The sequence below is a fragment of the Callithrix jacchus genome, chromosome 15 (genome assembly GCF_049354715.1).
Source record: "Callithrix jacchus isolate 240 chromosome 15, calJac240_pri, whole genome shotgun sequence".
NCBI classification, from domain to species: Eukaryota; Metazoa; Chordata; class Mammalia; order Primates; family Cebidae; genus Callithrix; species Callithrix jacchus.
Genome location: NC_133516.1, coordinates 74,068,051 through 74,095,495, shown reverse-complemented (window position 1 = coordinate 74,095,495; position 27,445 = coordinate 74,068,051). Strand labels below are relative to the sequence as shown.

The window sequence follows — 27,445 nt, the reverse complement described above, 5'->3', positions numbered from 1 at the left end:
AAGTGAATGGGGTGTATTTCAGACTACAGGTAAACAGTCTATGTCTTCTTTTACCCCTTTTTGGTGGGGAACGGATATCAAGTGATGTCGCACCTGGGCCACTTCACTGAAGTTACCCTCTTGTTCCCAGTGGTCCTTCGAATTTTCCACCCGTGGGTTTGTTATTCCAAAAGAGACTGCCTGACAAGGTCCCTGCTCCAAAAAGCTTACAGTCTTATTCACTAACTTCAAAATGCAGTGAGTGCTGTTACGCGTATGGGAGCCACCAGGGTCTCCAACTGCCCGCAAGGCCACGCACACACGCTCGACGCTTCGTGCCTGCCTCAGTTTCTCTATGGCGCCACACCGCTCGGGATTTTAGAGGCGTAACAAGATCTCCCCGCGCGCTCTCGCGTTACCAAGTCTGCGCAGCCGCACATTCCCCAGTCCCCGGCGTGCCCCGCGCGCCAGGCTCCTTCCCGACAGGCCCCAGGAGCTCCGATGCATGCCGGGGCTTGTGGTCGCGGCGAGGCCCGGCGGCCCGCAGGCGCGCGTGGCAGGAAGCGGAAGCGACCCGAGGCCCGACCCCGGCCCCGCCCCGCGCTGCGCGGAGCCGCTCATCGCCGGGCAATCACTGACGTGTCTCTCGGGTACTGTACGGTGGAGCAGGCTGGGTCGCGGGCAGCGTCGCCTCACGCGGAATAGAGCTGAGCCGAAGCGGAACCCGGAGCCCGAGCAGCCGCCGCCATGGCGAGTGAGTCCTTCAGGGACAGCCCTACCGCGGCCGGGACGGATCAGATCCCCCTTCCCCTCACGCGTGCGGTCTGGGAGCCCGCCGGCCCAGCCTGTCCGGCCACCTGCAGAACGCAGCCCGTGCCCCCGGCCATCCTCGGGGATCCCCATTAGCCCCGAGCGCGGCCTGTTCCCCTGACCCTTGCTCTCACTCGTCCTGGGCAGAAGGCTTCCCTGGATAGCGCGGAAGGTTTCTTCTCTGTGTTCTAACTCCTCCTGTTTTGTTTCTCCCATCAAAGTCAAATTTCTGGAAGTCATCAAGCCCTTCTGTGTCATCCTGCCGGAAATTCAGAAGCCGGAGAGGAAGGTAAGTGCCCCAAATCGCCAACAAAGAAGGTTTCAGGAAACTGTCTGGGCTCTGGAACTTTACAGTATGATTTAAAATGGCTTCAGCACGGCAAATGGGAACTCTCCCTTCTCTTGCCCCTGGAGTAGTTGTGTTCTCTTATTCCGGAGCTCTGTCGAAAGGTGACCTGGTTGTGTGGGAATTTCCACCGAAATCATCGTTATTTTATTTGGAGCATCTTTGGTGGATGTTGCTCCGAGAACAAAGCCTCCGGTTGCCCTGTCCCAAAAATGGATCCGGGCCATGAATGAATTAAGGCCTCAGTTAGGATAGCAGATTGAGTTACCCTTCCTTTCTCACCTCCAGCGGGAGCAGATCATGGGTTGTTTTTTTCCAGGAGATGCCCTTTGTATCCAGCTGCTAAAGGGAAGAGCTGTCACTTTAGTGTGTACAAATAAGCTTGTACCTTTTATGTAGGCTTTCAAAATAGTGAGAATAAAGGCATTTTGTGAAGTCTGCTGCTTTTCACAGCAGGGGCTAAAACAAGGAAGGATTAAAAATGTAGAGCCGTGTTGAATCAAATTCTGTGGAGTGAGTGTTGTCAGTATAAGAAAAGCTGTCAACAATGAAGAAAAGTTTCGTTAGGTTCCTAGGTTAAAGAGCAGGGAGTAAAATGTTTGTGTCTCCACATTCTTTTTTAGACTGTTGTTAAAGCTTCACATGGACGCTTGGGTTCTTGGAATCTACTTGTTAATTTTTTTACTTAAAATAGTTTCATATACATGCCCCACATATGTGCTGCTTTTAATGGATGAATTTGTAAAACTTTACCCCCTCAATTCCAGTGTAGTGGAGGAGTATGGCTCTGGAGGCAGGCAAGCCTACATCCCACCCATTATATAGCATCTTAATAGCTATGTGACCTTGGCCTTGTAACTAAATGTGGTAGATGGAACAAGGGAAATACGTGCAAGGTATAGCAGTGGCTCAGGAAGGGATTAACTCTGGGAGACATGATGTCTTATGATGGTATTGAAGGAGAAATAGAAGTTTCCTTAAAGGAACGGAAAGAATTCAAAGTAAGAGGAGTATATAGTTTGCAAAGGCATTGGATGTTTGGATGGGAGGTTGTTAGATGTAGTTCATATTGATAGAACCTAAGGTAGCATGTTTGGATGGGAGGTTGTTAGATGTAGTTCATATTGATAGAACCTAAGGGTAGGTGGGGAACAATAGGAGATGAATAACAAAGGCCAGACATGAGAATGTCACTTTGGAAGGAAGGGAGATAACTGGAGTGTGGTTTAGAGGCTTTTCACATTAGACGGTGAACTGTGGTACTGAGCAAGAATGGATTTAGGGGCTAGTAAGAGGCAGAGACAGGACTTGGATAAAGAGCTTTTGGGGTTTTGATGTTAAATTTGATTGTAACCAGGAGAGAGGACTTGGTGATTCAAAAGGGAGTCTCGAAAAAATTGTCTGCTCTTTGTTTCCCATAAAGATTCATTTCAGACAGCTTAGTCTGAAATGGCGTTGCCTTCTCTTAGCCACCTTCTAATGTCTTGGTGTGGTGGGATGGTATGTGGGAAGAGGAGCATTTTCAAGAGAAGAGCCCTGTGAATGCCCCCAGCTTTGGATGGAGTATCTGAATACTGATTCATACCACATGTGTGTGGCTGTATGACTGTGTCCTACTTTCCCTGCATGTATAGATAGAGGACTATGACTCCTGTTCTGGCCAGAGGGTTAGGATACTGACTCAGTGCCTGCCTAGAAGTGTTTTTAAAGAACAACTTTGTCAGTCTCTCACATGGTATTTCAACCTCAGAATCTTCAGTCTAAACATGTGTTAAGCCCTCTAAAGCCATTAGTGTAGTATAGGCAGCAGGTGCTAGTGAAGGCACTCAGTTTCAGAGGCAGAAAACCTGGAAGAGTTCTTACTCTACCCTTTAGTGACAGAGGCTTTGGGTGGGAGGGCTAAACCTTTCTTGTGATACTTAATAGTCATCCTTACAGCGATTCTTGACACCTATGCAACCTATGAACCTGAGAAGATGTGAAAGTCCTTAAACAGATACTCCTAGTAGTTAGGTTAAACGTGCAACCCTCCAGCCCTCCTCCAATATTGTTTATTACATTGTTTTAGCCTTAATTCATAGAAAATACACTATTGAGCAATTCCAAATTACTTACTCCAGAATGAGATTTTGTGACTTACACTCAAATGAAAAGTGGTTGCTTATGTGTTTTATAAGTTATGTTCTATTGTGACATTCTTTGATCTTGAGTCTTAACTGTTAATGCTAATGGTTAAGAGCACAGTTTGGGACTCAAACTCACTTCAGCGTTGGGGTTTGGGACAAATTACTTAGCTTTTCTAAGGCTCAGTTGTAAAATAAAAATAAAATGCTCTGTGGTGTGAGGTGAGCTGGGGTGATGCCTATAGGACCTTGCACTATGCTCTGTGCAGAGGAAGTTACATGGTACATGGTACTTAGGTTTGGTACATGGTTTAGCCTCTCTGCTGAACAGAGAAAGGGAGCTGATTGGAGGCCATTTTTATTAATTTGCCTGTGAAAGTAACTCTCTGCTTTAGTTTATTCTCTTCTACTCTAGATTCAGTTTAAGGAGAAAGTGCTGTGGACTGCTATCACCCTCTTTATCTTCTTAGTGTGCTGTCAGGTAAGCTCAGGCTTGTGTTTCATATTGGGAAGGGGGGATAACAGTGGGCTAGAAACAGGTGCACTGACTGCTTTGCTCTTTGCCTATTCCCAGATTCCCCTATTTGGTATCATGTCTTCAGATTCAGCTGACCCATTCTATTGGATGAGAGTGATTCTAGCCTCTAACAGAGGTAGGACTCTGGCTCTCTCTGCCTTTTCTCTGTAGAGTGTGGGCTTGCCTAGCGTCACTTAGTTAAATTACAGGCTTTGGCTTTATGTGGAGCTTAGAGAGTAGCTCAGAAAATAGAGTGAAGAATGTTAGTGTGCTTCATTGAATAGCCTTATTAAATGCTGAGTTCAGCATCGAGGCATACCATCATATTTGGAATTGTGTTTGAATGCAGTACAAAACCTGTAATAACAAGATAAGTCTAAGTTGTGGAGAGAATAAAAAAACACAGAAAAACTAGAATACTTCTTTAAATACCTGAAATGATGACATTTCCATTGATAATGTTCTTCAGAATATGTAATTTGTTTTTTAGCTATATCTTTTTCATATCTATAGGTTACATATATGTGTCAAAAAAATGTGTAATGGTGTTTTATATATTCTAACCAGTTACCTGTAGGGACTGGGGAGGATTCTGAATGTGTATGTTGATATTGCATTTGATTAACTCATTTTAAAAATATAGTTCAATTAAATTCCAAATCAGTTGGAAGTATAGCTCATTTTAACATAATGGGAAGTAGAGGCTTATTCACAGCTAGATACAATTGTACAGGCTCCCTTTCCAGACTCTGGAAATTATTTGGATGTTACCGTTTTTTATTAACTGATGAAGAGACGAACCTTTCTTATCTCTAAAACCAGAATGAATCTGTTTATGGTGAATTTAAATGCAGCAATCTGTTTAGACAGCATGTGAGTTCCGAAACAGAATAAGATGTTGCCTGGCAGACTGAACAGAATGAATTGCATTATATACTAATTGTTGATATTTTGGGGTTCTCCAAGTTAAATGCAGCTAGAAAACTGAAACACATTGGTCTTATATAAGGGGTACCCAGTCAAATTTTGCTCATTCATTTTCAAAATAATGTTCTACTTTTCCAAGCTGATATTGACTGTTTTGCTTCCCTGTTTCCTCAAGGCACATTGATGGAGCTGGGGATCTCTCCCATTGTCACGTCTGGCCTTATAATGCAACTCTTGGCTGGCGCCAAGATAATTGAAGTTGGTGACACCCCAAAAGACCGAGCTCTCTTCAATGGAGCCCAAAAGTGTAAGAAAGATTATGAATAATCTGATGTCTATAGTTGGAGAATTTGGATTTGCTATAGTTTTGGCATCAAACAGTTTTTTTTTTTATTGTTATTATTGTTTGTTTGTTTGTTTGAGATGGAGTCTTACTCTCATGCCCAGGCTGGAGTCCAGTGGTGCGGTCTTGGCTCACCACAACCTCCGTTCCCCAGGTTCAAGCAATTTTCTGCCTCAGCCTCCCAAGTAGCTGGGATTACGGGCGCGTGCCACCACACCCAGTTAATTTTTGTGTTTTTAGTAGAGATGAGGCTTCACTACATTGGCCAGACTAGTCTTGAACTCCTGTCCTTGTAATCTGCCTGCTTCAGGCTCCCAAAGTGCTGGGATTACAGGCGTGAGCCACCACACCCATCCCAAACATTTTGTGCTGCAACCTCCTTGGCCTGCCAACCCTGCAGGAGCTCCATGGCTTTTGTTAGCATGAGAGAGCACTTCTTGGAAAGCAGGAGTGCTGGGTACTGGGGACAGGCTGGGCAAGACAAGGGAGAGTGTCTGGAGTGCCTCTGAGGCCATGTAATAGAGTGAAAGGATCAGAGCTTGGAGGTCTTAGCACCCTTAGCCACCCATTTCATTATTACTTAGAAGAAAGTAATGCTACTTCAGAAATGTCATAAGGATTAATTAAATAATCACTGTCACAGTGCCTGGCACATAGTAGATATTTGGCAAGTGTTTTATATAAGAATTTAACTGTGGAAAAGGTGATCCTGTCAGTCCAGTGCTATCATTTACCAGCTCTATGATTTGGGGGAAAGTGAGATAATAGCTCTTAAGTTTCAGTTTCTTCCTCTGTAAAAATGGGGATAATGGTATATGCCTCATATCTAATAATAAGTGTTACTAGTAACAATTACTGGTCATCAGAATTAGCCATGTTTAGCCTCTGTTTGCTGAAAAACATTAATTAGGAAGTGATATTTCCAGTTTCCTACCCAGTCATCTTTTTGTCCACATTTTATATGGTAAATAATTGAATAAGAAATACATCTATTTAAACTTGTCAGTTTTAGATAAAATGAGGATTTAAAGCTATACACATGCGGCTAGGTGTGGTGGCTCATACCTGTAATCCCAGCACTTTGGGAGGCCAAGGTAGGATGGTTGCTTGAGGCCAGGAGTTCGTCACTAACCCGGGCAACATATGGAGACCCTGTCTCTACAAAACCTACAAAACAACAACCACAGCCAATTAGCCAAGCGTGGTGATGCACCTGTAGTTCTAGCTGCTAGGGAGGTTGAGGTGGGAGGATCACTTGGGCCTGGGAGTTTGAGGCTGCAGGCTTTAGTGAGCTTTCATAGTGTACCACCGCACTCCAGCTCCAGCAACCAAACCTGTCTCTTAAAACAAAAAGGAAAACAACAGAAAAAGTCCAAGCACAAATTGGCTGTTTTCTCTTTGGTCTTGACAGTTTTTTTAAATGTTTTCCTGCATTAAAAATTAATTGTTATGGAGCACTTCTTAAAAAGTCAAGCAAGAACTATATTTGATGGCCACTTTGGAGTAAAATTTATTATACATGACAGATTAAATAGGAAAACTGAAACTGAAGGCTAAACCGTGCTTAGAGGAGCCATCTAGTACTGTGGAACTTATCAAATGTGTCGATTCCCTTGGGCCTAACAGTGAAATACAGTGAGATGTAAGAAATGAATACATCCTACAAAAAGGAGAGCTTCCATTAAGCCAAAATAGCTTGGTAGCTGAGGGAATGGGAAGAATAACCAAATTGATGATATATGGGGTTTTCCTTTTAAAGCACATTAAATACAAACTACAAACTTGAGAAGTGATCACTTTACCCCAAAGCTAATATTCTGTGTTCTGGACCCAGACCTGAAGGGTGAGCCTAGAGAGGTGGCCCAAATGAGCCATCCAGACCCCAAGTGCCTGGCATTGAATTTGGGTACTGCAGGTATGACATCTCTGGATTGTGTCTCTGGATACTGTCAGGAGTAGGTTCTGCTCCCTGATTTGCCTTTCACAGAACAAATTTTCCAAGTTCCGCTTTTACTCTTCCCATGACTAAAAAGCAAGTGAATCTAAGAAAAGGTGAAACTAAAGAACAAGTGTGCTTTTGTTAAAAAGGCTTTTGATTCATCATGTACTTTGCTGATGTGATGGTTTAGCACATTCTCAGCCAAGCCCCTTGGAGGTAGTATCACTGCTCTTCATCTTAGTACTTCCCTATGCCTGGCATTGAATTGGTGTTTCTTAACTGTTTCTTTTGCTCCATGTAGCAACCCAATTGGAAAACACGTCTTTCTTTCAATTCTAGTATTTGGCATGATCATTACTATCGGCCAGTCTATCGTGTATGTGATGACAGGGATGTACGGGGATCCTTCTGAAATGGGTGCTGGAATCTGCCTGCTAATCACCATTCAGGTAATTGTTATGCTCACATCTCCCTCTGAGTAGTCCCTCACACTTACCTAAAATTCTCACATAACAAATCTCAACCACACCTAAAAGGAACTCCTACTGAAAGGAAGAGGAGTTAGCCCTCTAAATTCAGCAGCGAAAGGCTTTACTGACCACTGTCTGGAGCTGAGGATGGGATCTCACTCCATCTTCAACATTTATATCAGAGAACCCAATTACTGAAGGATGGAACTATGTCCCTGGGGAGCAGTAACACATAGTCTTGTATTTTTGAATTTTTACAGCTCTTTGTTGCTGGCTTAATTGTCCTACTTTTGGATGAACTCCTGCAAAAAGGATATGGCCTTGGCTCTGGTATCTCCCTCTTCATTGCTACTAACATCTGTGAAACCATCGTATGGAAGGCATTCAGCCCCACCACTGTCAACACTGGCCGAGGTAAGGTCCCTGGGCTCCCCTGGTGGTGATAATGTTTAGCAGAAACGACTGGGCTATGCAAAGCAGAAGACAAAAATTTCTCAAATTCCATAGAAAAATTGTCAGTTTTAGTTTTATCTCTTCTGATTTTTATGTACATCTGCAAAGTTTTAAAAACACAAATAGGCTTATAATGATATCTACTTGCACTTTTCATATAAAAATATCTCCTGGACATTTGGCATGTCAGAATACATAATCCTGACTCACTTTTCTTAGCACAGTATTAGCTTAGATTACAAGGATAAAGCAATGTTAAGTCATTTCCAGGTTATTTATTGTTAACATTGAAACAGTGAACATCCTCATATGTTCATCTTTGTATATTTTGGCAGCTGCTCTCAGTGAACAAGTTTCTAAAAATGAAATTCCTAAACCAAAGCACTCGGTCATACAAGGGGCAACTTTCTGAAAGAGGGCTGAACTTGGAACTTAGCACCTGGGTTCAAATTTTGGCTGTTCCTGTTAGTTGCATGTATGTGGCTTTGGGCAGATTCCTCCACCAGTGAATCTTGGTCACCAGGATGAAATGAGAAGCAACATGAAATTACTATATGCCTGGCTCCTGGTAGATACATATCAAATATTAGCATGCTGTGCTACATCCACTGAGTGCCATGTAAATCTTGTAACAGAACATGTATTGTTGTTTACTTTTTTTTAAGATGGGGTTTCGCCATATTGGTCAGGCTGGTCTCAAACTCCTAACCTCAGGTGATCCACCTGCCTAGGCCTCCCAAGTGCTGGGATTACAGGTGTGAGCCACCATGCCTGGCGTTGAACATGTTTTTAATACAAAGTTCAAAACATACAAGGGAAGCCTTAGAGAATAAGACTTATTAGGGAAAGGAAATAAACATTTTTTGACACTAAATATCTTCTTCACTCTGAAGCATTCCAAGAGAAATAACCATGCATATTTGAGTGTCCTCTTTTAAACTGAATGTTGGAAACAGAGTCCCTGGCCTCCAGAGACCAGGTTATCTCATTAATGAGATGGAAGACTGGTCCCCAGACACGTGAAGGCTGCACGTGCCTAACAGGTTACAAAGAAGAGTTGCTTTAGGTAGGGAGTGATAGAGAAGAGTCGGCCGGATCAGATTTGATGCTTCCTTAGGTACTTTGTATAATTTTAGGAAATCCAAGGTAAACTGGGAGAAGCAGGTCTGGGAGGCAGGGTTTGACTGGATGTGAAAAGGCAGGAGAGGGAAGGTGTTGTAGGAGTTCAAGTATCTGACAAGACCATGACGGTGACTGGCCTTGGGGGAGTCCCTGAGTGGGAAGGAAGTGAAGTCAGAGGGGAGGCCATGGTGGCTTAGCAGCCCAGCAGCTGAAGTTTGAGACCAGCTGACCAACATGGTGAAACCCCATCTCTAATACAAAAAATTAGCCAGGTGTGGTAGCACATGCCTGTAATCCCAGCTACTTGGGAGACTGCGGTAGGAGAATTGCTTGAACCTGGGAGGCAGAGGTTGCAGTGAGTGGAGATTGCACCATTGCACTCCAGCCTGGGCAAGAAGAGCAAAACTCTGTCTCAAAAAAAAAAAAAAAAAAAGGAAGAAATGAGACCAGTTAATTTTAAAAAGGTGAATAGTGGTTGGGTGCTGTGACGCACACCTGTAATACCAACACTTGGTGGGGGTGAGGCGGGAGGATCACTTGAGGTCAAACTAGGTAACATAGTGAGACCCCCAACTCTACAAAAAAAAAAATTAGCTGGGCATGGTAGCATGCCTCTAGTCCTAGGCATTTGGGAGGCTGAGATAGGACAATCACTTGAGCCCAGGAGGAGGAGGGTAAGGCTGCAGTGAGCTGCAACCATGCCACTGCACTCCAGCCTAGGCAAGAGAGAGAGACTCCTGTCTTAAACACAAAAACAAAAAAACCCCAGAATAGCCTATTTCTGTAGTTTGAATTCTCTACAGAAGAGAAGTGAGGGATGAGAAGAATCCATGCTCTATCCATGTGGCTGTGGGCACCAAGAGTCTAATAACTAAGTTTGTTTTCCTCTTTTTATTTTGTCTACTGAGAAGCCTAGAAACCAATTGAGTTGCATATTTGTTCCTTCACATTTGTCCCCTCCTTTGTCAACAGGAATGGAATTTGAAGGGGCCATCATTGCACTTTTCCATCTGCTGGCCACACGCACAGACAAGGTCCGAGCCCTTAGGGAGGCATTCTACCGCCAGAATCTCCCCAACCTCATGAATCTCATCGCCACCATCTTTGTCTTTGCAGTGGTCATCTATTTCCAGGTGTGTCCAGATCCCACCCCAGGGAGTTTCAGTGGTCTGGATTTAAGTTTCAGAATGCATTGTGTGCAGTCCCCCACTCTGAGGGGTACACATGTCATCATATTGTGTTGAAACCATGAGATGGTATTTGAAGGCAGCAGGTTTCCAGGTGAGCAGGGCAAGCGTATTTATTGAGTCGTGGGACCTGCCATTAACGAAACAAAATTAAGGCAGGGCCTATCAACAGGTAAGAAGATACATTTTTAAGTTCTTAGTTCAAGAGAAGCAAAAAGTGCTCTAGCTCTGAAACCTCATTGCTATCCTATAGAAAGTTCGTAGGATGTTTATAGGCAACGTTTGCATCTCAGAAAAAGCCTATCTTCTTGAGCTGTCTTACCTTTAGAAGTATTCATCTCTTAAACTTGCATCTGAGTAAGAGACCTGAACTGCTGGTTGTTTTCCTGTAATTGGATTGTTCTTTGTATTTTTTGATGGTTCATTTTGTATTTTGGTGTTTATTAAAAAGAAGGGTCAGAGATGGAAGGCAGTTTGATGCTTTTCCTGTTCCTTCTACTGAGACTAAGCCAGATGCCTGATTAATAACAAGCTAACTCTTTAGGGGCTTTGCCAGACTTTGTAGTCAGATCGTCAAGAATTTAATTTTTAAAGCCTCTGTATTCTGAGCCCTGTTATAGGTACTGGGAGTTCATAAAAATAAGATAAACCCTTTCTATTCTCCAAGAGTTTCAGAGGGAGAGATTATATTCATAGAAGAGTTTAGCTTTTCTGTTTATGATTAAAAACATTGTAAGGAACTGTTGCAAGGTGTGAGGCCACTGCTGTAGTGGCCCTGCCTTAGAGCCAGTGTAAGAGCTCGGAAAAGATCACCGCCTAGAGAGAAGCACCACTGGGATTTCAGTGTATGGCCTCCAGGCTCTTCTCCATATTCCACATAGATGTGGATGTAATGTGATAGGCTTTGTCTTTTGACAAAAAGAGATCACTCCACTGTGCTCACTTGTGTGTTTTGTTTTGTGTGAGACAGATTCTCGTGTTGCCCAGGTGGGAATGCAGTGGCATGATCTCCACTCACTGCAGCATAGGCCTCCCAGGCTCAAGTGATCGTCCCACCTCAGCCTCCTGAGTAGCTGGGACTACAGGTGTGCACCACCACACCTGGCTAGTTTTATTTTTTGTAGAGACAAGAGTCTCACTGTGTAGCCCAGGCTGGTCTCAAACTTCTTGGCTCAAGCAGTTCTCCCACCTTGGCTTCCCAAAGTGCTGGAATTACAGGTGTAAGCTACCCTACCTAGCCTTCAGTGTATTTATAATCCAGCTCTTCTGGGCCCCTTCTGGATGTGCCCCCAAGTGCAGGAATGTAGTGGTGGGTAAAGAATGGGCACAAGCTCTCAGAACTGGGAGCCCCAGAACCAGCGCACAGCATTTCCTCCCTCATGGCCCGCTGGATAGTTCCCAGCTGGACTGTGCTTCTGTGCAGCAGGCTGGAATGAGGCAGTGAAGGGGATTTGGTTCTGTTTGGTTTCTCAGGGCTTCCGAGTGGACCTGCCAATCAAATCGGCCCGCTACCGTGGCCAGTACAACACCTACCCCATCAAGCTCTTCTACACATCCAACATCCCCATCATCCTGCAGTCTGCCCTGGTGTCTAACCTTTATGTCATCTCCCAAATGCTCTCAGCTCGCTTCAGCGGCAACTTGCTGGTCAGCCTGTTGGGCACCTGGTCGGTAAGTAGACTCTTTGAAGATGAGCTAGCAACATAGCTAGTTGCAGTGGTTTCTATCACTGTGACTTGCTCATGAACAGATATTTCATCCAAAGATATTTTCCATTGTGCCTTTTACAAATTCAGCACATTAAATTTTCTTTTCAGTAAGAAAATTGTACTGTGGGCACCGAGTACATCGCATTCTTTCATCTGCTCAGAACTATGGTTTGCCTTGATGCTAAAGTGAAATGAAGCAGCACTCACACGCGTTCCGTTTCTTCTTCCCCAGGACACATCTTCTGGGGGCCCGGCACGTGCTTATCCAGTTGGTGGCCTTTGCTATTACCTGTCCCCTCCAGAATCTTTTGGCTCTGTGTTAGAAGACCCGGTCCATGCAGTTGTATACATAGTGTTCATGCTGGGCTCCTGTGCATTCTTCTCCAAAACATGGATTGAGGTCTCAGGTTCCTCGGCCAAAGATGTAAGTAGAAGCAAAACTTTCTAGAAGGGTGATGGAAGTGTGACTGGTATAAGGGGTGTGGACTTGTCACCTCATCATAAATAGTGGTCTGTGACCCATGCAGACAGATCGTCCTCCTTGAGGGGGCAGCTCAGAAGCTTTCAGGGCTGACAGATGGACCCCAGCAGTAGATCAGCTCTAGGTATGAGAATCTGAATCCACACTGTAAAGTTAGACTTTGTCATATGACTTCCTTGCAGCAGTTTTAAAGTTCTCTCTGTAAATACTGTTTGTGCTGGAAAAGGCAATCTGTAACTGTTTAGTACCACTTGGAATGCCTGTTTTCCCTTCAACATCCAATTCTACCTTCTCCCCTGTGGGTACCCCACAGGTTGCAAAGCAGCTGAAGGAGCAGCAGATGGTGATGAGAGGCCACCGAGAGACCTCCATGGTCCATGAACTCAATCGGTGAGTGGCAGCCCCAGGTCCCCAACCTCCCATCTGGACGTGTGTTGTTTCCTTCCACATGGGGCATCCTGTTAGGCCCTAGCATTTTCCAGGTCACTTAAGTCTTATCCTTGGGTTACCAGACAGAATTAAGTATTTATTAACTTGCTAAGTGCTAGACACTGGAGACATAAAAATGTTTACAGCTTCTTTATTTCAGAGGTAGCCATTGGGTAAGGAGACAGAAGCATGTGGCCAGGTGGGTAGGAGACAGTGCAATAAGGGTTCTGAGAGTGACAGCAGTGGGTGGCAGCCAGACCCTCACCCTGGCTTATACCGGTGGGATGCTGAAGAGAGCACCCTGGAGGAGGGTCAGTCTGAGCTCAGAGCAGGCAGGTCCTGGCATCCGAGCACATTTTCGGGCCTGAGGTGGTGGTAAGGCTAGAGAGGCTGGCCAGCATGTTTGGGAACAGAAGGAGGTTGATGTGCATTTGAAGCAGGGCAGAAGGGATGGAGCCTGTGGTCTCTTATGAAGGTCAGTGCTAACACATGAAACCATGCTAGAGAGGGAGAGGGGAAGGTCACATACCTGCCAGGCTTCAGCGAGAGTTTGGGCCAGAGGTGATGGTGTCAGCCATCCCCTTGGGGATGGAGCAATTAGGTAAGGAAGGACAAAGTCAGGGTGACCTTAGTTGTGCTACAGCACTCTTCAGACTGCACAGTCTCCATCATAACTACTCATCTCTCCCAGTGTCTCTCAGAAGCAGCCACAGACATAAACAGACAAATGAGCATGGCTGTGTTCCTGCACAGCTGTCTACAAAGTCACCTGCAGACAGGTTGTCCTATGGGCCTTACCTAAAGGAAGCAACCACAAGAAAAGCGAGAATTGCAAACTTTAGATCATTTTCTAATCCCTAGGAGGGAGGGTAGGCAATTTAGTTTGTTCTCTTAATATCAAGCTGCTGGATTTACAGCACTGTGAAGTAGAAATATAATTCAAGTCACGTGTAAATATCTAGAGTCACGTTAAAACGTAAAAGAACAGGTGAAATTAATTTTAATATATTTAATCTAAATACATTTAAATATATTATATTGGATATAATTTAATGTATATCCAAAGTATCATTTCAACTTATAATTAATGTAAGAAAAACCATGATGAGATATTTTACATCCTTGTCTTAAATCTCCAAAATCTTGTGTGACATCTCAGTTTGGTCTAGTCACAGTCCCCTGGCCACATGTGGCTGCCTGGACCACAGTGCCTTGGCCTAGAGCACTAGCGTGTGTTAGTAGATGACTTTCAATGAGACAGCAGAGGGGCATCAGAGGCATCAGGTCCCAAAGTCCCAGGTAAGTCTATTGTCCGCCTCACTCATAGTGGGGGGCTCTGTGGGTGTCCCAGAGCTGACTGTGTTCCCTTCCTCAGGTACATCCCCACAGCCGCAGCCTTCGGTGGGCTGTGCATTGGGGCTCTCTCGGTCCTGGCTGACTTCCTGGGTGCCATTGGGTCTGGAACAGGGATCCTGCTCGCGGTCACCATCATCTACCAGTACTTTGAGATCTTCGTTAAGGAGCAGAGCGAGGTTGGCAGCATGGGGGCCCTGCTCTTCTGAGCCCATCTCTTGGACAGCAGGAGGAAGCTGCTCCAGAAGCGCCTCAGAAGGGGATCTCATCACGGCGCATTGTGCTGCAACATATGGACTTTTGTTTAATAATGTTTTTGAATTTCATATTCTTTCATTCCACTGTGTAAAATGCTAGACATTTTCCAGTTTGAAATTTTGCTTTTTATCCTGGCATTGGCAAAAAGAACTGTGAAAGTGAAATTGTATTCAGCCAACTGCCAGAGAAGTGGGAATGGTATAGGATTGCCCCAAGTGTCCATGTAACTTTTGTTTTAACCTTTGCACCTTCTCAGTGCCGTATGCGGCTGCAGCAGTCTCACCTGTTTCCCCACGAAGGGAGTTTCTCACTCTGGTTGGAAGCACAAACACTGAAATGTCTATGTTTCATTTCGGCAGTAGGGTGTGAAGCTGGGAGCAGATCCTGTATTCCCAGGAGACATGGGACCTTGCTGGCATGTCTCCTTCACAGTCAGGCATGGGACTGTCTGGCTTAGGACTGTTTCTCTCTAAGACACCATTGTTTTCTCTTATTTTTAAAAGTATTTTTTTTAGGACAGAACTTCTTCCAAAAGAGAGGGATGGCTTTCCCAGAAGACACTTCCAGCCGTCTGTGGATTTGTCTGTGTGCATCTTTTGGCTCTTCTAGCTGACTCTTCTGGTTGGGCTTAGAGTCTGCTTGTCTCTGCTGTCTCGGTGTTTAGTCCACTTGGGTCATCAGCTCTGCCAAGCTGAGCCTGGCCAAGCTAGGTAGACAGACCCTTGCAATGATGTCCATTTGTCCAGATTCTGCCCATCATCACTGGACATGTCTCCTTGAGGGTGCCCTAGCAGAGGGCAACATAGTGGTGGCTTTCAGACATGAACAGAAACTGACTTAGGGCTCACAAGCCCCTACACCTTCTAGGCTGAAGATCACCCACCTGTGTTTTTAGTTTTCTTACTGTGCTTAGGACTGCACGCAAGTGAGCAGACGCCACCGACTTCTTTCTGCGTCACCAGTGTTGTCAGCAGAGAGGACAGCACAGGCTCAAGGTCAGTAGTGAGGTCAGACTTGGGGCACATGGGCTGTGGTGTGTTCATCAGTTGCTCCAGCGTTTGAAATGAGAAGCCTCGTGTTTATGTCTGGGATAAATTCTGTTTGTGCTGACAGGTGGCCTAGGTCCTAGGGATGTGCACCCCCTCTCTCTGGCCTTTAGGGAGTCCCCTCTTAGGCACTGCCCAGCAGCAAGGGCAGCAGAGTTGGGTGCTGAGATCCTGAGGAGCTCAAAGTTTCAAGCCGGCTTTAGACATCGGTGGGACCAAGGGTGTTTTGCAGAATGCCCCCATCCTAAGAAGGGCACCAGGGGGTGCACGCAGCCTGTGGGGGAGACTCCACACTGACAGTGGGCACATGGCAGCCTGCGAACCACAGGGCCACTGCCACAGCAGGCAGAGGGGCAAGCTCTGTCCCTGTCTAGGAGACCTCACTGGCAGTGCTAGCCAGGAAACAGCGACCAAGGGACAAGAGACTTGGCTAAAGCCACCCAGCAACTCAGCAGCAGAACCAATATGGGCCCCAGGCTCCTCCATATGGTCCAGGGCTTGCCATCCTATCACACGTGGCCTTGTCTAGACCCAGTCCTGAGCAGGGGAGAGGCTCTGAGACCTGATGCCCTCTCAACCACATGTTCTCCCACTGCCCTGTCTGCTGTGCTGTTACAGAGGGGCAGGACCTCCCCCAGTCCACGCTTAGAATGCTTGGCCTCTGGCAGGCAGGCAGCTGTACCCAAGCTGGTGGGCTGGGGGCTGGAGGGCACCAGGCCTTGAGAGGAGCCTCATAGTCCTGCCTGCAGCCTATAACCATCGGCTGGGCCCTGCAAGGCCCATACTCACACCCCGTGAGTGATGGTCATGGTAGGTGGGTGGGGGCTGACCCCAGCTTCCAGGGGACTGTCACTGTGGACGCCAAAATGGCCTAACTGAGATAAGGTGAATAAGTGACAAATAAAGCCAATTTTTTACAAGGTACTTTGTCGTGTTCTCTTAATTTTAAATTAGATTTTATTCCCAAAAAGGTCAGTAAGGCCCAAAGCTTGAGTGCAACTTTATGTGTGTTAAAGGCCTGGCTGAGGCACTCAGGCATTTTGCCTGGAAAACTTCCCTTCTGATGGTCGTGTCAACCTGGTGCTCACATGTGTGGTAAAGTGAGACGGGTGCTGGGCCACAAGTGGGGCTGCTGCTGGACTCTGCCAGTGAGGCAGAGCGCACTGGCTGCCCCATGAGAACACAGAAGCCTCTGCTGAGCCAGGGCACCTGCCACCCCATGCAAGAGCGGGAATCCTCCAGCAGGAGCCTAGGGCCCTACACCTCGAAACCCATCAAGCCTCAGCTCCAGTACCCAGCTGGTGATTGGAAAAGTCTTAACTTGGCTGTGAGGCTGACCTCAGACCTGACCTGTAGCTGAGCCAGAAGGACCTAGCGTGTGGGTGGGAGTGGCAGGCTTTTGTCTGCTCGCCCTAGAACATGTCTAGAAGTCTTTCTGCACCAAGCCCTAGCAGTAGGCCACATTTCCAGTCTCCAGTCCTGGACAGGGCCTCACCCCAAACCAGCCATCTTGCCACCTGGGCCTCGTGCTTCCTCAGGAACTTGAGGAGTAGGTGGGTGGCCGACCCCAGGGCAGGCCTGACTAGGGCTGTGGAAGGTTGTTACTCCTTAGCTGGGCTCCAGCCTCAGTATTTCCTTGTAGTCTTAGACTTTTTCTTGGAAACTGATTTCCAAGGGCAGTTGGGTTGGGGCAGGATGGTCCCTCTGAGACCACTTGATGGACAGGTGTGGGCCTGGCCTTACAAAAGCCATAGCTCAGCACTGTTTTGAGACTGCCGGGACACATGTGCAGGCAGGTCTGCCCTGCGCTCCCACTGCACCTGTTGGCCCCAGGAGCAGGCTAAAGGAAGCCCTGGACAGCAGCACAGCACATGGCCTCAGGCTGTAGACCAGCCAGGTGCTATGAAATGCTGAGGCAGGCAGGGTGCTTGCCAACATAAATACATTAGAAAACCTCCTGCCCCAGGGGAGCAGTAGGCCATCTCTCGTGGCTATGGCCTCGCTCGCCTGGGAGCAAACGGAGCCCACATTCCAGCCGCCATGTGTGGTTCAAGATGGCAGGCCCTGTTGTGGCTCACTGTGGTGTCTCTCCACCTGGCTCCTCCCTGTGCACAGGGAACCCTGCAGCAGTGCCTCATGCACAGTGATGGGTGGCAAGGCTTACTCTTCTTTTTCCCTTGGGGCAGGCACTGTGCCAGCCACTTCCTACATGCACTCTCACTTCACCCCACTAGAGGCCCACGAGGAAACAACTCGATCCATTTTACAGGTGAAGAAACTGAGGCCCAGGGAAATAGAGTATGGCCAAAAGTCACTTAGCCACCAACCCAAGACAAAAAGCCTAAGGCTCGCTTCCTACCCCAAGTCCCTATTTGGCTGCTGGGCCTGCCTCCAGGTACTTCTGCTAAGGACCTGGGGCAAGGAATGAGGGGTCTAGTGAAACAGGCCCCACCCATGGAGCTTCCTGTTGGTCCTTGGCTCAGAGGCAGCACCATTTCAACTGGCACTCTGCTTCATCAGTGATAACACCACCGCTTCCCTGGACCTGCTGATGCCCTGCCCCATGCCCCTCCCCCAGCCTGTGCTTGCTGAAGCCAGGCCAGCATGAAGTCCTCAGGAAGCTAACATCTGAGTCCTGAGCCTCCCATCTTAGTCCTGAGCAGTCTGAACCCCATGGCCTGGGGAAGAGCAACGGACTCCTGATGAAGGCCAGGGGATAGACATGTGGCACCGTCTGAGTCAGCAAAAGCCCCAGCCTGAACTTCAGCACCCACCGATGCCTGGTTCTGGAGAGCCAGGTGTGCCCCTAAGTGGTAGTACCCACCTCACTCCCCTGCCCCAAACCCTTCTAGGGCCACATCAACCACTCCTTTCCACTCAGCAAACACTATTGAACCCCACAAGGAAATGGAACAGAAGGTGCTTCTCCCCTCGAAAGCTCCTGAGCCAGCAGTAAGGGTTCTGCAGTGTCTGTCAAACCTGTGGGACTTGTTTCCTCTGTTGTCTGCCTGACAAGCTCCTGTTCATCCTTCAAAGCCCAGCTCAATAAGGCTAGAAACATCTAAATGACCATCAGAGGGGGCTGAATAAATTACAGCAGCTCCTCCCTGTAGAAAGGAACTAGGAGGACATTCTTTCTATGTTGAGTTAGAAAAATCTCCAAGATATGCCATCAAGGAAAAATACAGAAAGCAAGAAACAATAGTGCATTCTACTATTTGTGTTTAAAAGCAAGGTGGGAAGCAGTTAATAGACTACAGTAGGAAAAGGTGTAGCAATTTCTTATAAAGCTAGACATACACCTACCCTACACCCAGCTATTCTACTCCTGGGTATTGAAAGCCAAGATGAAAATATATGCCTATACAAAGACTTGTACAAGAATGTTCATAATAGCTGAAAAATAGGGAACAGCCCAGATGGTCATCAAATAGATACGAGTGGTGGATCCACATGGTGGCATTTGCCCAGGAATAAAAAAGAACAAACTACCCATACACACCACAACATTCATGGAGCTCAAGAGCTAAGTGAAAGAAACAAGTCATGTATGATCCCATTTACATGAAATTCTAGAGCAGGCAAACCTAATCTATGGCAAAAAATAAAATAAAAATCCTAACAGTGGTTGCCTCTAGTGTGTTAGAGGTTGGCACAAGGAACTTTCTAGGCAACAGTAATATCCTTGACTGGAGTTTGGGTTTCATTAGTCAGAACTCATGGAGTGGTCCACTTAGGATTTGTGCCTTTCACTGTATTTTTAAGCTTTAAAAATAACCATAAGCAGCCAGGCACAGTGGCTCATGCCTGTAATCCCAGAACTTTGGGGGGCTGAGGTGGGTGGATCAACTGAGGTCAGAAGTTTGAGACCAGCCTGACCAACATGAAGAAACCCCGTCTCTACTAAAAATACAAAAGTAGCCGGGTGTGGTGGCGCATACCTGTAATCCCAGCTACTAGGGAGGCTGAGGCAGGAGAGTCACTTAAACCCAGGAGGAGGAGGTTGCGGTAAGCAGAAATTCCGCCATTGCACTCCAGTCTGGGCAATGAGGGCGAAACTCCATCTCAAACAAACAAACCCCACCTTATGGTGGCAAGTACTGAACTCTAGATAATGATATGCATGCTTAACTATTTATAGAAGGTCGCTGACTGTGTCTGCAGCTCACTTTGAAATGCACAGAAGACTGATGACAGACTGGCAGGTGGAGAGGGGGATGGTCAGTGCCTAGATGACAGGGATATAGCGGCTCACCTGCAATCTTTTTCATTTCCCCAAAGGGGGTGTGCCATTTCTGGAGTTACTGCAGGTGGATGCATGGAGTGGAAGGAGCGAGGCCCTATTCCATCCATCTCCCTGCTCCAAAAATCCATTTAATATACTCGAATATCGGATATCAGATATAAAACTGTTAAGAACACACACCACACTTGATCTCAGCCAAAAGTCTGAGAGGCAATCAAGTGTAATTCCTGCAGTTTTCCTTGTGACGTGTTTCATAATCAGTGTTGGGAAGGTGCTATGAGTGTGTGCTGCCTTACGCACAGCCTGGCCATCTCTAGAGGAAAAAATCGGTGTAAGGCAGGCACTTCTGGAGAGGGAACAGGAGGCAGGGGGCAGGTGTGGAAGGAGGTTTTTCACGGTACACCCTTTTGGCAATTTTCCATTAAAAATCTAAGTGTACATACTTTTTTAAAATTGAAAGCTCCACTTACTAAGCCTTCCCCCACTACTATTCCCCGCATGTACGTGGGGGGACACACGTCTTCCTCTCTGCCCACCAGGGCTTCAACCTCCATTGCTGGGAAGTCATGCACAAGCTGGGTATGACTTGGAATCCTGGACCCCTGGGCTAGGCCTGGCCATGCCCCCATGGGGGCAGTGCGGCGGGGGCGGGGCCTGGGTCCGGAACGCCACTGGCGCGGCACTGTGCACGTCCCCCCACGCGGGGGCGCTGTGTCCTCGCAAGCTCCCGCACTGCGCCGCACTGCCCTGGGGAGGCTGTGCTTTTCGAGGGGAAAAGGGAGAGTGGCTGGCACTGCCCCCACTGCCGCTTGGCCCTGAGACCCCACAGCCCACGGCATAGGCCCCAACCCATCCAGCCGGACCCCCTACCCTTCCCCTCATTTCGCTCCCCTTGGCGAATGGGCTTCGAGTCAGTCAGTCCCACATTCGCGCCCGGCTGTCCCCGCTGCGCTCCTATCACTGGCTTTGGGAAGCCCTCTGGCCGCCTCAGTGCAGTTGGCACGCGGCTCCTCCTGGGTGGCGTGTGGATATTTGGGTTGGGCGGGCCTCTCCCTCCCGAGTCCCTAGTGGATCCCGGCACTCTGGCGCGGGCGAGGCCAGTCGGCTCTTGCCCCGGTCACCCGGTGGGGCTGAGCAGGGCCCCACGGTGCACTGAGAGTGCTCAGGGCGTCCCCAACAGCATGACCCGACCCAAGAATGAAGCTCTGGGGAACGGGACCACTTGCGAGGACCCCTGAAGGAGCACAGTAGGGCGGCCGGCATGGAGGGGCGGGCCCTGCCTTCCCGCAGGCCTGGCGGGAGGGGTGAGGAACTTGGGATTTAGCCCTGGGACTTGTGGAAGGGTTTTGGGCAGGGTCCTGGCGTCAAGTCTGGGTTCTCAAAGATGGTTGGGGCAGTGGGCAGGCCTGCAAAAGCCGAAGAGGCTGGTAGACCTGGTGGCTGAGGCCTACGCCAGGCAGGACTCGTGGTGCAGAGGTCACATTAGGTATCGTCCCTCTTCCCCCGACCCGTCAGACCTAGGTCACTCAGGCCCTTGTGTTACGGTAGCACCGGGACCTCCACCCACTACACGCACGCGGCCCCGTGAACACCTGCGCAGTGTATGCCCCAGACCTGCGACCTGCACCCCACCGCATTCCCCGTTCCCTGCACGTGGCTCTAGTGTGAGCGCTGTGTGCCGTTCGCGGCGTCTCAGCACGTACCCCACCGTGTCCCTCTGGGTGCGGGGTCCGCGCGCCCGTGCCCTCCCCGCAGCTGCTGGCGTCCCCATTAATCACGCGGCGCTGACGGCGCGGATCTGCGCACTGGAGGCATGACGGTGACGGTGACGGCAAGTGACGGAGCGGGCAATCGGCGGGCACCCATCGGCCCATCTTATCGCACCTGCCCAGCCGCCGCCCGCAGCTCGCCGCCCATTGATCGCGCCAGGCAGGGGCCGGGGGTCAGCGCGGGCCGGGCCAGCCTGACAGCAGCATCCATCGCCGCCGAGACGCGCGCTGATGGCGGCCGGGCAGCCAAGGCCCGGCCATTAATCACCGCGCCTGTCGCCGAGTGACGGGGGTGGGGGGGTTCGGGGGGCCGGCAGGGCAGCAGGGGCAGACAGGCAGCCCCTGCAGCCAGCCCACCCCTTTCCCATTCCGGGGCCTTGCAGTGTAGCCCGCCCTGCACCCTGAGCTCCCCAGTCCCCTTGCCCAGGCCTCCCTTATTCCTTATCCTCCTGCTCTCCCGAGAACAAATGGAAGGAGAGTGGCCGCACACTGGAGGAAACAAGGAAGAGGAACTTGTGTGTGGAGAATGGATGACCACGGATGGAGGGGTGAACACTGTTCTACCTCTCAGGGACCTCTTTTCTAGACACCAAATAAGAGCGAGTCCGGCCTTACAAATACCAGCGCTGGCTGGGACAAGGGGGTGGCTGCTTGGGCACAAGCTGAGCCTCATCCAGGGTGAGGTTCTAGGGCCCCTGTGAGAAGCAATGTGTTGTTTCTGGCAGTTGCCCTGTGCTACCCTCTCTGCTCTAGGGTCATGCTGTCCTGAGCCAGTGCTGGCCCCTCTGGGCTAAAGGGCTTTTTCCAAACATGGGGGGATCCTAAGGGTCCTTCCAAGTGCCAGCTATCTGGAATAGGGATGGGGAGGGCCTAGCAGGCTGCTTGCTCCAGTTTGACAAACTGTGACCTCTTTTTCCAAGTGGGCCAAGGATCAGGAACTCTTCACGGCCTCTTAGTCTCTGGGGTGCCTGATGTAGCCACAGGTCACTTCACCAAGTCCTCACATGGGTCTATGGGATGTGAATGTCCCACACGCACACCAGGAAACCAAATGTCAAGGGGCTAGGACCAAGGGCCACACAGAGGAGGAAAATGCAATCAATGCCACACCCTGCTGAGCCCCAGAACCCCTGGTCCCTTCCTACTGAGCCTCTGCCCACAGCCCTCGAGAGCAGGGCCATCTTGGGGCACTCCAGCTGCTCCGCCCAGGGCTGGTCACAGTTTCCGAGAGCTAGAGGTTGATTGGGATGTGACCCCACTCCCCTTCTTTACTACACAAATGGCTAAGAAAGGTTTGCTAACCAAGAAGTTACTCTGGTGTGAGAGCACGATCCATTTAGTCCTAAAAAACTAACTATCCAACCAATCTTGCATGTGCAATCCTAAGATGTGTGGCAGTTAAGATGGTGTCCACACTGAGAAAATGAGGCAGGGCACAAGGGGGTTTCCCTGCCAGGGCCAGGGACTTGTCTTTCAAGAGTTCTTCCCAGTCTCATAGGTATCTCTGGGCCATTAGCACAGGAAACAGGGCACTGGGATTTATGTGAAAATTCTTCCCTCTCTCTCCTCAGCCACCCAGTCGGCTCCCTGGGAGGCACCCAAGAAGCCTGGGCTGAAAGCCTGGAATATTCAACCACTTCCAATGACTAGCCCCCACCCTGCCTCACTTTAATATTACAACAATTTTTCACACCGGAGCTGAAATAGTGCAAAAAATGGGGCTGCTGTAATTGTTGTTAGATTGTGTGTCAGTCCGATAAGATGTAACAAATATTTTCTTCCCCACCAGGGTCTGTTTCCCTCTTAGTAATGGATAGAGAAACTTCTCATAGTCGGCGAGGGATCAGTCGTAAAAACTTCGCCTGAAAGATTAATGTAATAATCACAGGCCCTGCTAGAAAAAATAGGAGGAAAATTAAAATAACCCAACCTTCCTACCTATCCAGAACCATCTCCCTCACTCTGGAGCACAGACCAGTGAGCTGGGCCATCTCTCTGGGCACCACCTCAGCCAGGATATCTGAGGAGCAGGAACCAGGGGTCTGTGGCCTGGGAGGAGTCCACAGTTCCCTCCTCACCTGGCTGTTCTGGATGTTGGTACCTTGGGCAGCTGAAGACTGTCCCGATCGCAGCTGTGAGATCTGCAGTCAGTGCCACTTCCATCCTAGTCATCAAACACAGTGAAAGGCTTGGGGCCTAAGTGAGAGGCCCAGCTGGGGCAGAGGCCTGGTTCTTGCCCTCTAAGTGGGTCATCTTCCCCACAGAGAACCCAGCTTCCCTCACCTGCCTGGTACAGAGGTTAGATCCTGACAGCTCCTGGCTGCTGCTAAATGCCGACCATGCAACACACAGAAGGAAGGAGTGTGGCCCCAGGAGTTAGGAGCACAGGTTCTGAGCAGCCTGATTTCAAATCCTGGTTCCATCTCTCTCTGGCTGGGCAAGGGAGTTGCCTGAACTGCCCCCTCCTCCTCTGTGGACGTGGACTTGGACTAGCACACCTATCTCAGCCTCATAGGGTACTGTCAAGGCAACACAGAACGCAGAGCGTGAACACAGTCCCTACTGCAATAGCTCTTGCTACATCTCCCTTCTGTTTGTCTAACATGGCTTGAGTTGGGAGGCTGAAGACAAGCGCAGCCTCAGAGGATACTGACAGCTGGCATGGGCCACATAAGCAGTTAACTTCATGAAGGGTCCTACCACCCCCGCTGGGCCATGCCACAGTCTCCTCAGGGGCCAGGCCCAGGGAGAAGAGTCACTCTGGCAGCAGGGACGGGCTGGGGCCTCTTAGTCTAGATGGAATCCCCAGTATCATCTCTGCCCCCTCCCACTGTCCCCTCAACATGGCTACAGGGGGCTGTCCCTAATGGAAGGACAATGCTGCTTGCCCCACAAGAAGCTCATAGTTTGGACCAAAGCACTGGACCAATATGCCCATCCTGGTCAGTCTCGCCTCCCACATCATAACAGCTTGGAGGTCCAGTCTAAACTTGCACATGGAGCAAGTGTCAGCTGTTCAACTTGCACATGGAACAGTGTCCGGGTGCTCAGCCCCACCTCAGGTAGGGGAGGACAGGCCTGGCAAGGGCAAGAACGCAGCACTCATCCTACTGGGAAGGCACATTCCAGTAAGGTACACTATCCGGTGCTGCATTTGCCCTTGCTGCCTACTCAGTGCGTGAACCCAGAGATATGGCCAGAGAGATGGAGACACATCAGAGGGACACACGAGCCAACTGACAGAGTTCTCACTGGCCAAACCTGGCTCAATTTGAGCAGCAAAATAAATCTATTAAAAGTATACAGTGAACTTCCATGAGTCCATTCTGATCCAATCTCCCATGCAGGAGAATCCCAAATAATTTCCATAAATATTCAGTTCTCTAGAGGTGAGCATAACCCCTGCCCTTTAAGCGTGGGCTGCACGTAGTGACTTCCTTCCCAATAATTCACTATGGAAAGGCAGCAGAGAGTAACTTCACAGTGGGAAGACCCCAAAAACTTGACCTCAGCCAAATGGTAAAGGTCACCATCATGTTGCTAGCATGTGATAAGAACCGCACATGATATGTGATGAAAACTGGATTTTACCTCTGAGGTCTTTCTTTCCATAATCCACAATCCCAGTCTACTCATGAAAAAAGCATCAGACAAAGCCCAATTGAGGGATGTTCTGCAGAATACCTGATTAGTCCTCCTCAAAACTGTCAGGGTCATCAAGAACATGGAAAATCTAAGAAAATGTCACAGCCAAGAGACATCTAAGGAGACATGACAACTACCTGTAATGGGGTATCATGGATGGAATCCTGGGACAGAAGAAAAGACATTAATTAAAACAGAGAAAATATGAATGCAGTATAATAATGCATCGGTATTGGTCATTCACTGTGACAAATGTGCTATCTGCTGTAACATGTTAACAATAAGGGAAACTGGGTATGAGATACATGTGAACATCCCTGTTGTGTGTTCACAATGACTCTGTACATCTAAAACTGTTCTGAAAAGTTTATTTTTAAAAAACTTAAAGAAGAGAGAGAGATCAAAATAACCTATGAAGATTTATAGAAAACACACCAGGTAAGGAAGGGTTCTTTACAAGCAACCACAGGAAAAGTTATGATAATTTAAAAAGAAATGCTTTCCACACTGAACTGACAGCACTGCAGACCACGCCTGAGTGGGACAGCAGCCCCAAGCCCAGGGGCGAGCTGTCCAGAACTGGGCCAGGCACACCTGGAGAGTCTCTTGCTGCTGAAAACCTCAGCCATCTCACTTCATGTACTTATCCTGCTGGTCAGCAAGAATTTTGGCGGATGACTTGGCATCATAGAAAAGCTCACTGATCTCCTCAACGTGCTCTTTCTCAATGCTGTCCTTCCCGTTGATTTTAGCAAGCAGGTTGGCCGGGGTCAGCAGCTGCACTGAGTACCTAGAGTGGACAGAGGCCAAGGCTGAAGTGAAACTGGGGCCACCAAAGGAAGCCCCTTCCCCCAAATCAGTAGGCAGCACTGGCACCAGAGGCAGTTCCAAATGCTAGGCTTGTGCTAGCTGTTGTGAACACAGAGAAGTGGAAACAAAGTTGTCACTTCTCAGAGAGCTGCAGTCACTACCCCATGAGAGACGGGCCAGGAGCCACGAACAAGACTTAAGTGCTTTCCCCAAATCTTTAGTACAGTCTACAAATTCTCTCCAATAGGAAGTAACGCCACTGCTACTGGAAAAGGACTGCAAACTTAGATGTATACAGGTGCCTAACAGATAGGGATATTTAACATGGCAGGGAAACGAAAACACGGCCAGCTGGAAGTACATGCCTATCGAAAGGCACGAAGACTCCGTCAATTTAAAAAGTCCCCCTTTTCCAGATCTCACAGCTTGCATCTCTGCCTTCAACCTCAGGAGCAAGAACTGACTCAAGGGATGTTGGGAAGGGCTGAGGACTGTGAAGCAATGATTTTACAATAAGTTAGGCCACTGTTAAGGACATGGTCTGCAGGCCCCCAGACATTTTTTATTTGCTTGATAAATATAATGGTTAAATAAAAATGTTAAAGATTTCCCAGGTCTCATAATATCAGCAGGAGAACAGGAGCCAGGGCCCGGGCTAATGAGCTGCCACATGGGCCCTGCTCTCTAGTTCTGTGCACCTTCTCTGCCACAAGAAGGCCCAGGGTCAAAGCACTCTCCACAAGAGGGGAGAATCTGCTGTAGGAAACAGGGAATTCGGCCTTACTCTACCCTGTTAAAAACCATCAGCTAGATCCTCTGCATTTGAAACTCAACTGCCCTGGCACCCAACACACCAGGAAGAGCAGATGGATATAGTACTGTGGCCTGGGAGGGGACCTGCCTTTATTGCCCAGAACGACCACAGCGAGGGCCCTGGCTGTGCTGAGGAGGCCCCGGTGGGCTCAGGGTACCAGCTCACCTCAGTGTGGTCTTGGTGCCAATCTCCCCCAGGTGGTTCAGTGCCTCCTCACTAATGTTGATTCCCTCCGTCTGGGCGCGGATTTTAATGATCTTTTAGAGGAGAAAAAAACACAATCAACAGTGACTGACCTCAAGCACCCCATTTCTAAAGTACTTTAAAGACAATGTCACTCAGTATTTCTCACTGTGCAGCGTAAGAGAAACCAAGACCTGGGCTGGTGGGCAGGGAGCCAACACCTGCCCAGCACTGCCAGCCCAGCACCTTCCAGGCATGTATGGCCCCAAAGTATGCATGAATGGCATCACGGCCAGTGTGCTGTGTTCAACTGATTCAGTGTGGCTGGCGCCTCAGGAGGTGTGTGGCTTCCCAGGTGGCTCACTCTTGACTCCACATCCTGACCTCCCCTGTCCCCAGACAGAGAACTGAGGCCTCTTCTAACCTGCCCTGGGCTCCCTCAAGAGCTCTAACCTTCCTCTCCAGCATGGGTACCACAAGCACTCA

General features: G+C 48.6%; 3 protein-coding genes and 1 non-coding gene across 35 annotated transcripts in view; 1 reads left to right on the top strand and 3 right to left on the bottom strand.

The window, feature by feature from the left end:
- The window catches only part of LOC144579590 (uncharacterized), a 171,230-nt gene extending 167,772 nt beyond the window's left edge, over window positions 1-3,458 (bottom strand). For 21 of the 32 annotated variants that reach the window (XM_078351823.1, XM_078351816.1, XM_078351822.1 and 18 more), the window contains exon 1: window positions 94-3,458. In XM_078351823.1, the coding sequence (XP_078207949.1) occupies window positions 358-1,047 (690 nt within the window). In that variant the 5' untranslated portion in view covers window positions 1,048-3,458 and the 3' untranslated portion in view covers window positions 94-357. Of the gene's footprint in view, window positions 1-54 lie in introns of all 32 variants that reach the window. The other 11 variants (XM_078351837.1, XM_078351838.1, XM_078351839.1 and 8 more) reach the window with 3 other exon arrangements.
- SEC61A1 (SEC61 translocon subunit alpha 1) lies at window positions 616-16,416 on the top strand. The gene is made up of 12 exons (XM_002758697.5): window positions 616-733; window positions 1,011-1,078; window positions 3,674-3,739; window positions 3,833-3,911; window positions 4,878-5,009; window positions 7,324-7,433; window positions 7,715-7,868; window positions 10,002-10,162; window positions 11,690-11,887; window positions 12,158-12,349; window positions 12,720-12,796; window positions 14,211-16,416. Exons 1-12 carry the CDS (start codon window positions 727-729, stop codon window positions 14,395-14,397), a joined length of 1,431 nt encoding a protein of 476 aa, XP_002758743.1. The 5' UTR covers window positions 616-726; the 3' UTR covers window positions 14,398-16,416.
- A 3,355-nt stretch (window positions 16,417-19,771) lies between these two features.
- Window positions 19,772-19,953, bottom strand: LOC118148244 (U2 spliceosomal RNA). The gene has a single exon (XR_004735006.1). It is a non-coding gene; the product is annotated as a U2 spliceosomal RNA (small nuclear RNA).
- Window positions 19,954-25,504: 5,551 nt separating this feature from the next.
- RUVBL1 (RuvB like AAA ATPase 1) overlaps window positions 25,505-27,445 on the bottom strand; it is a 40,518-nt gene continuing 38,577 nt past the window's right edge. Inside the window, exons 10-11 of the mRNA XM_002758695.6 lie at window positions 26,942-27,033; window positions 25,505-25,942 (exon numbers count right to left, since the gene is read on the bottom strand). Of these exons, the coding sequence (XP_002758741.1) occupies window positions 25,783-25,942; window positions 26,942-27,033 (252 nt within the window). The 3' untranslated portion in view covers window positions 25,505-25,782. The remainder of the gene's footprint in view (window positions 25,943-26,941; window positions 27,034-27,445) is intronic.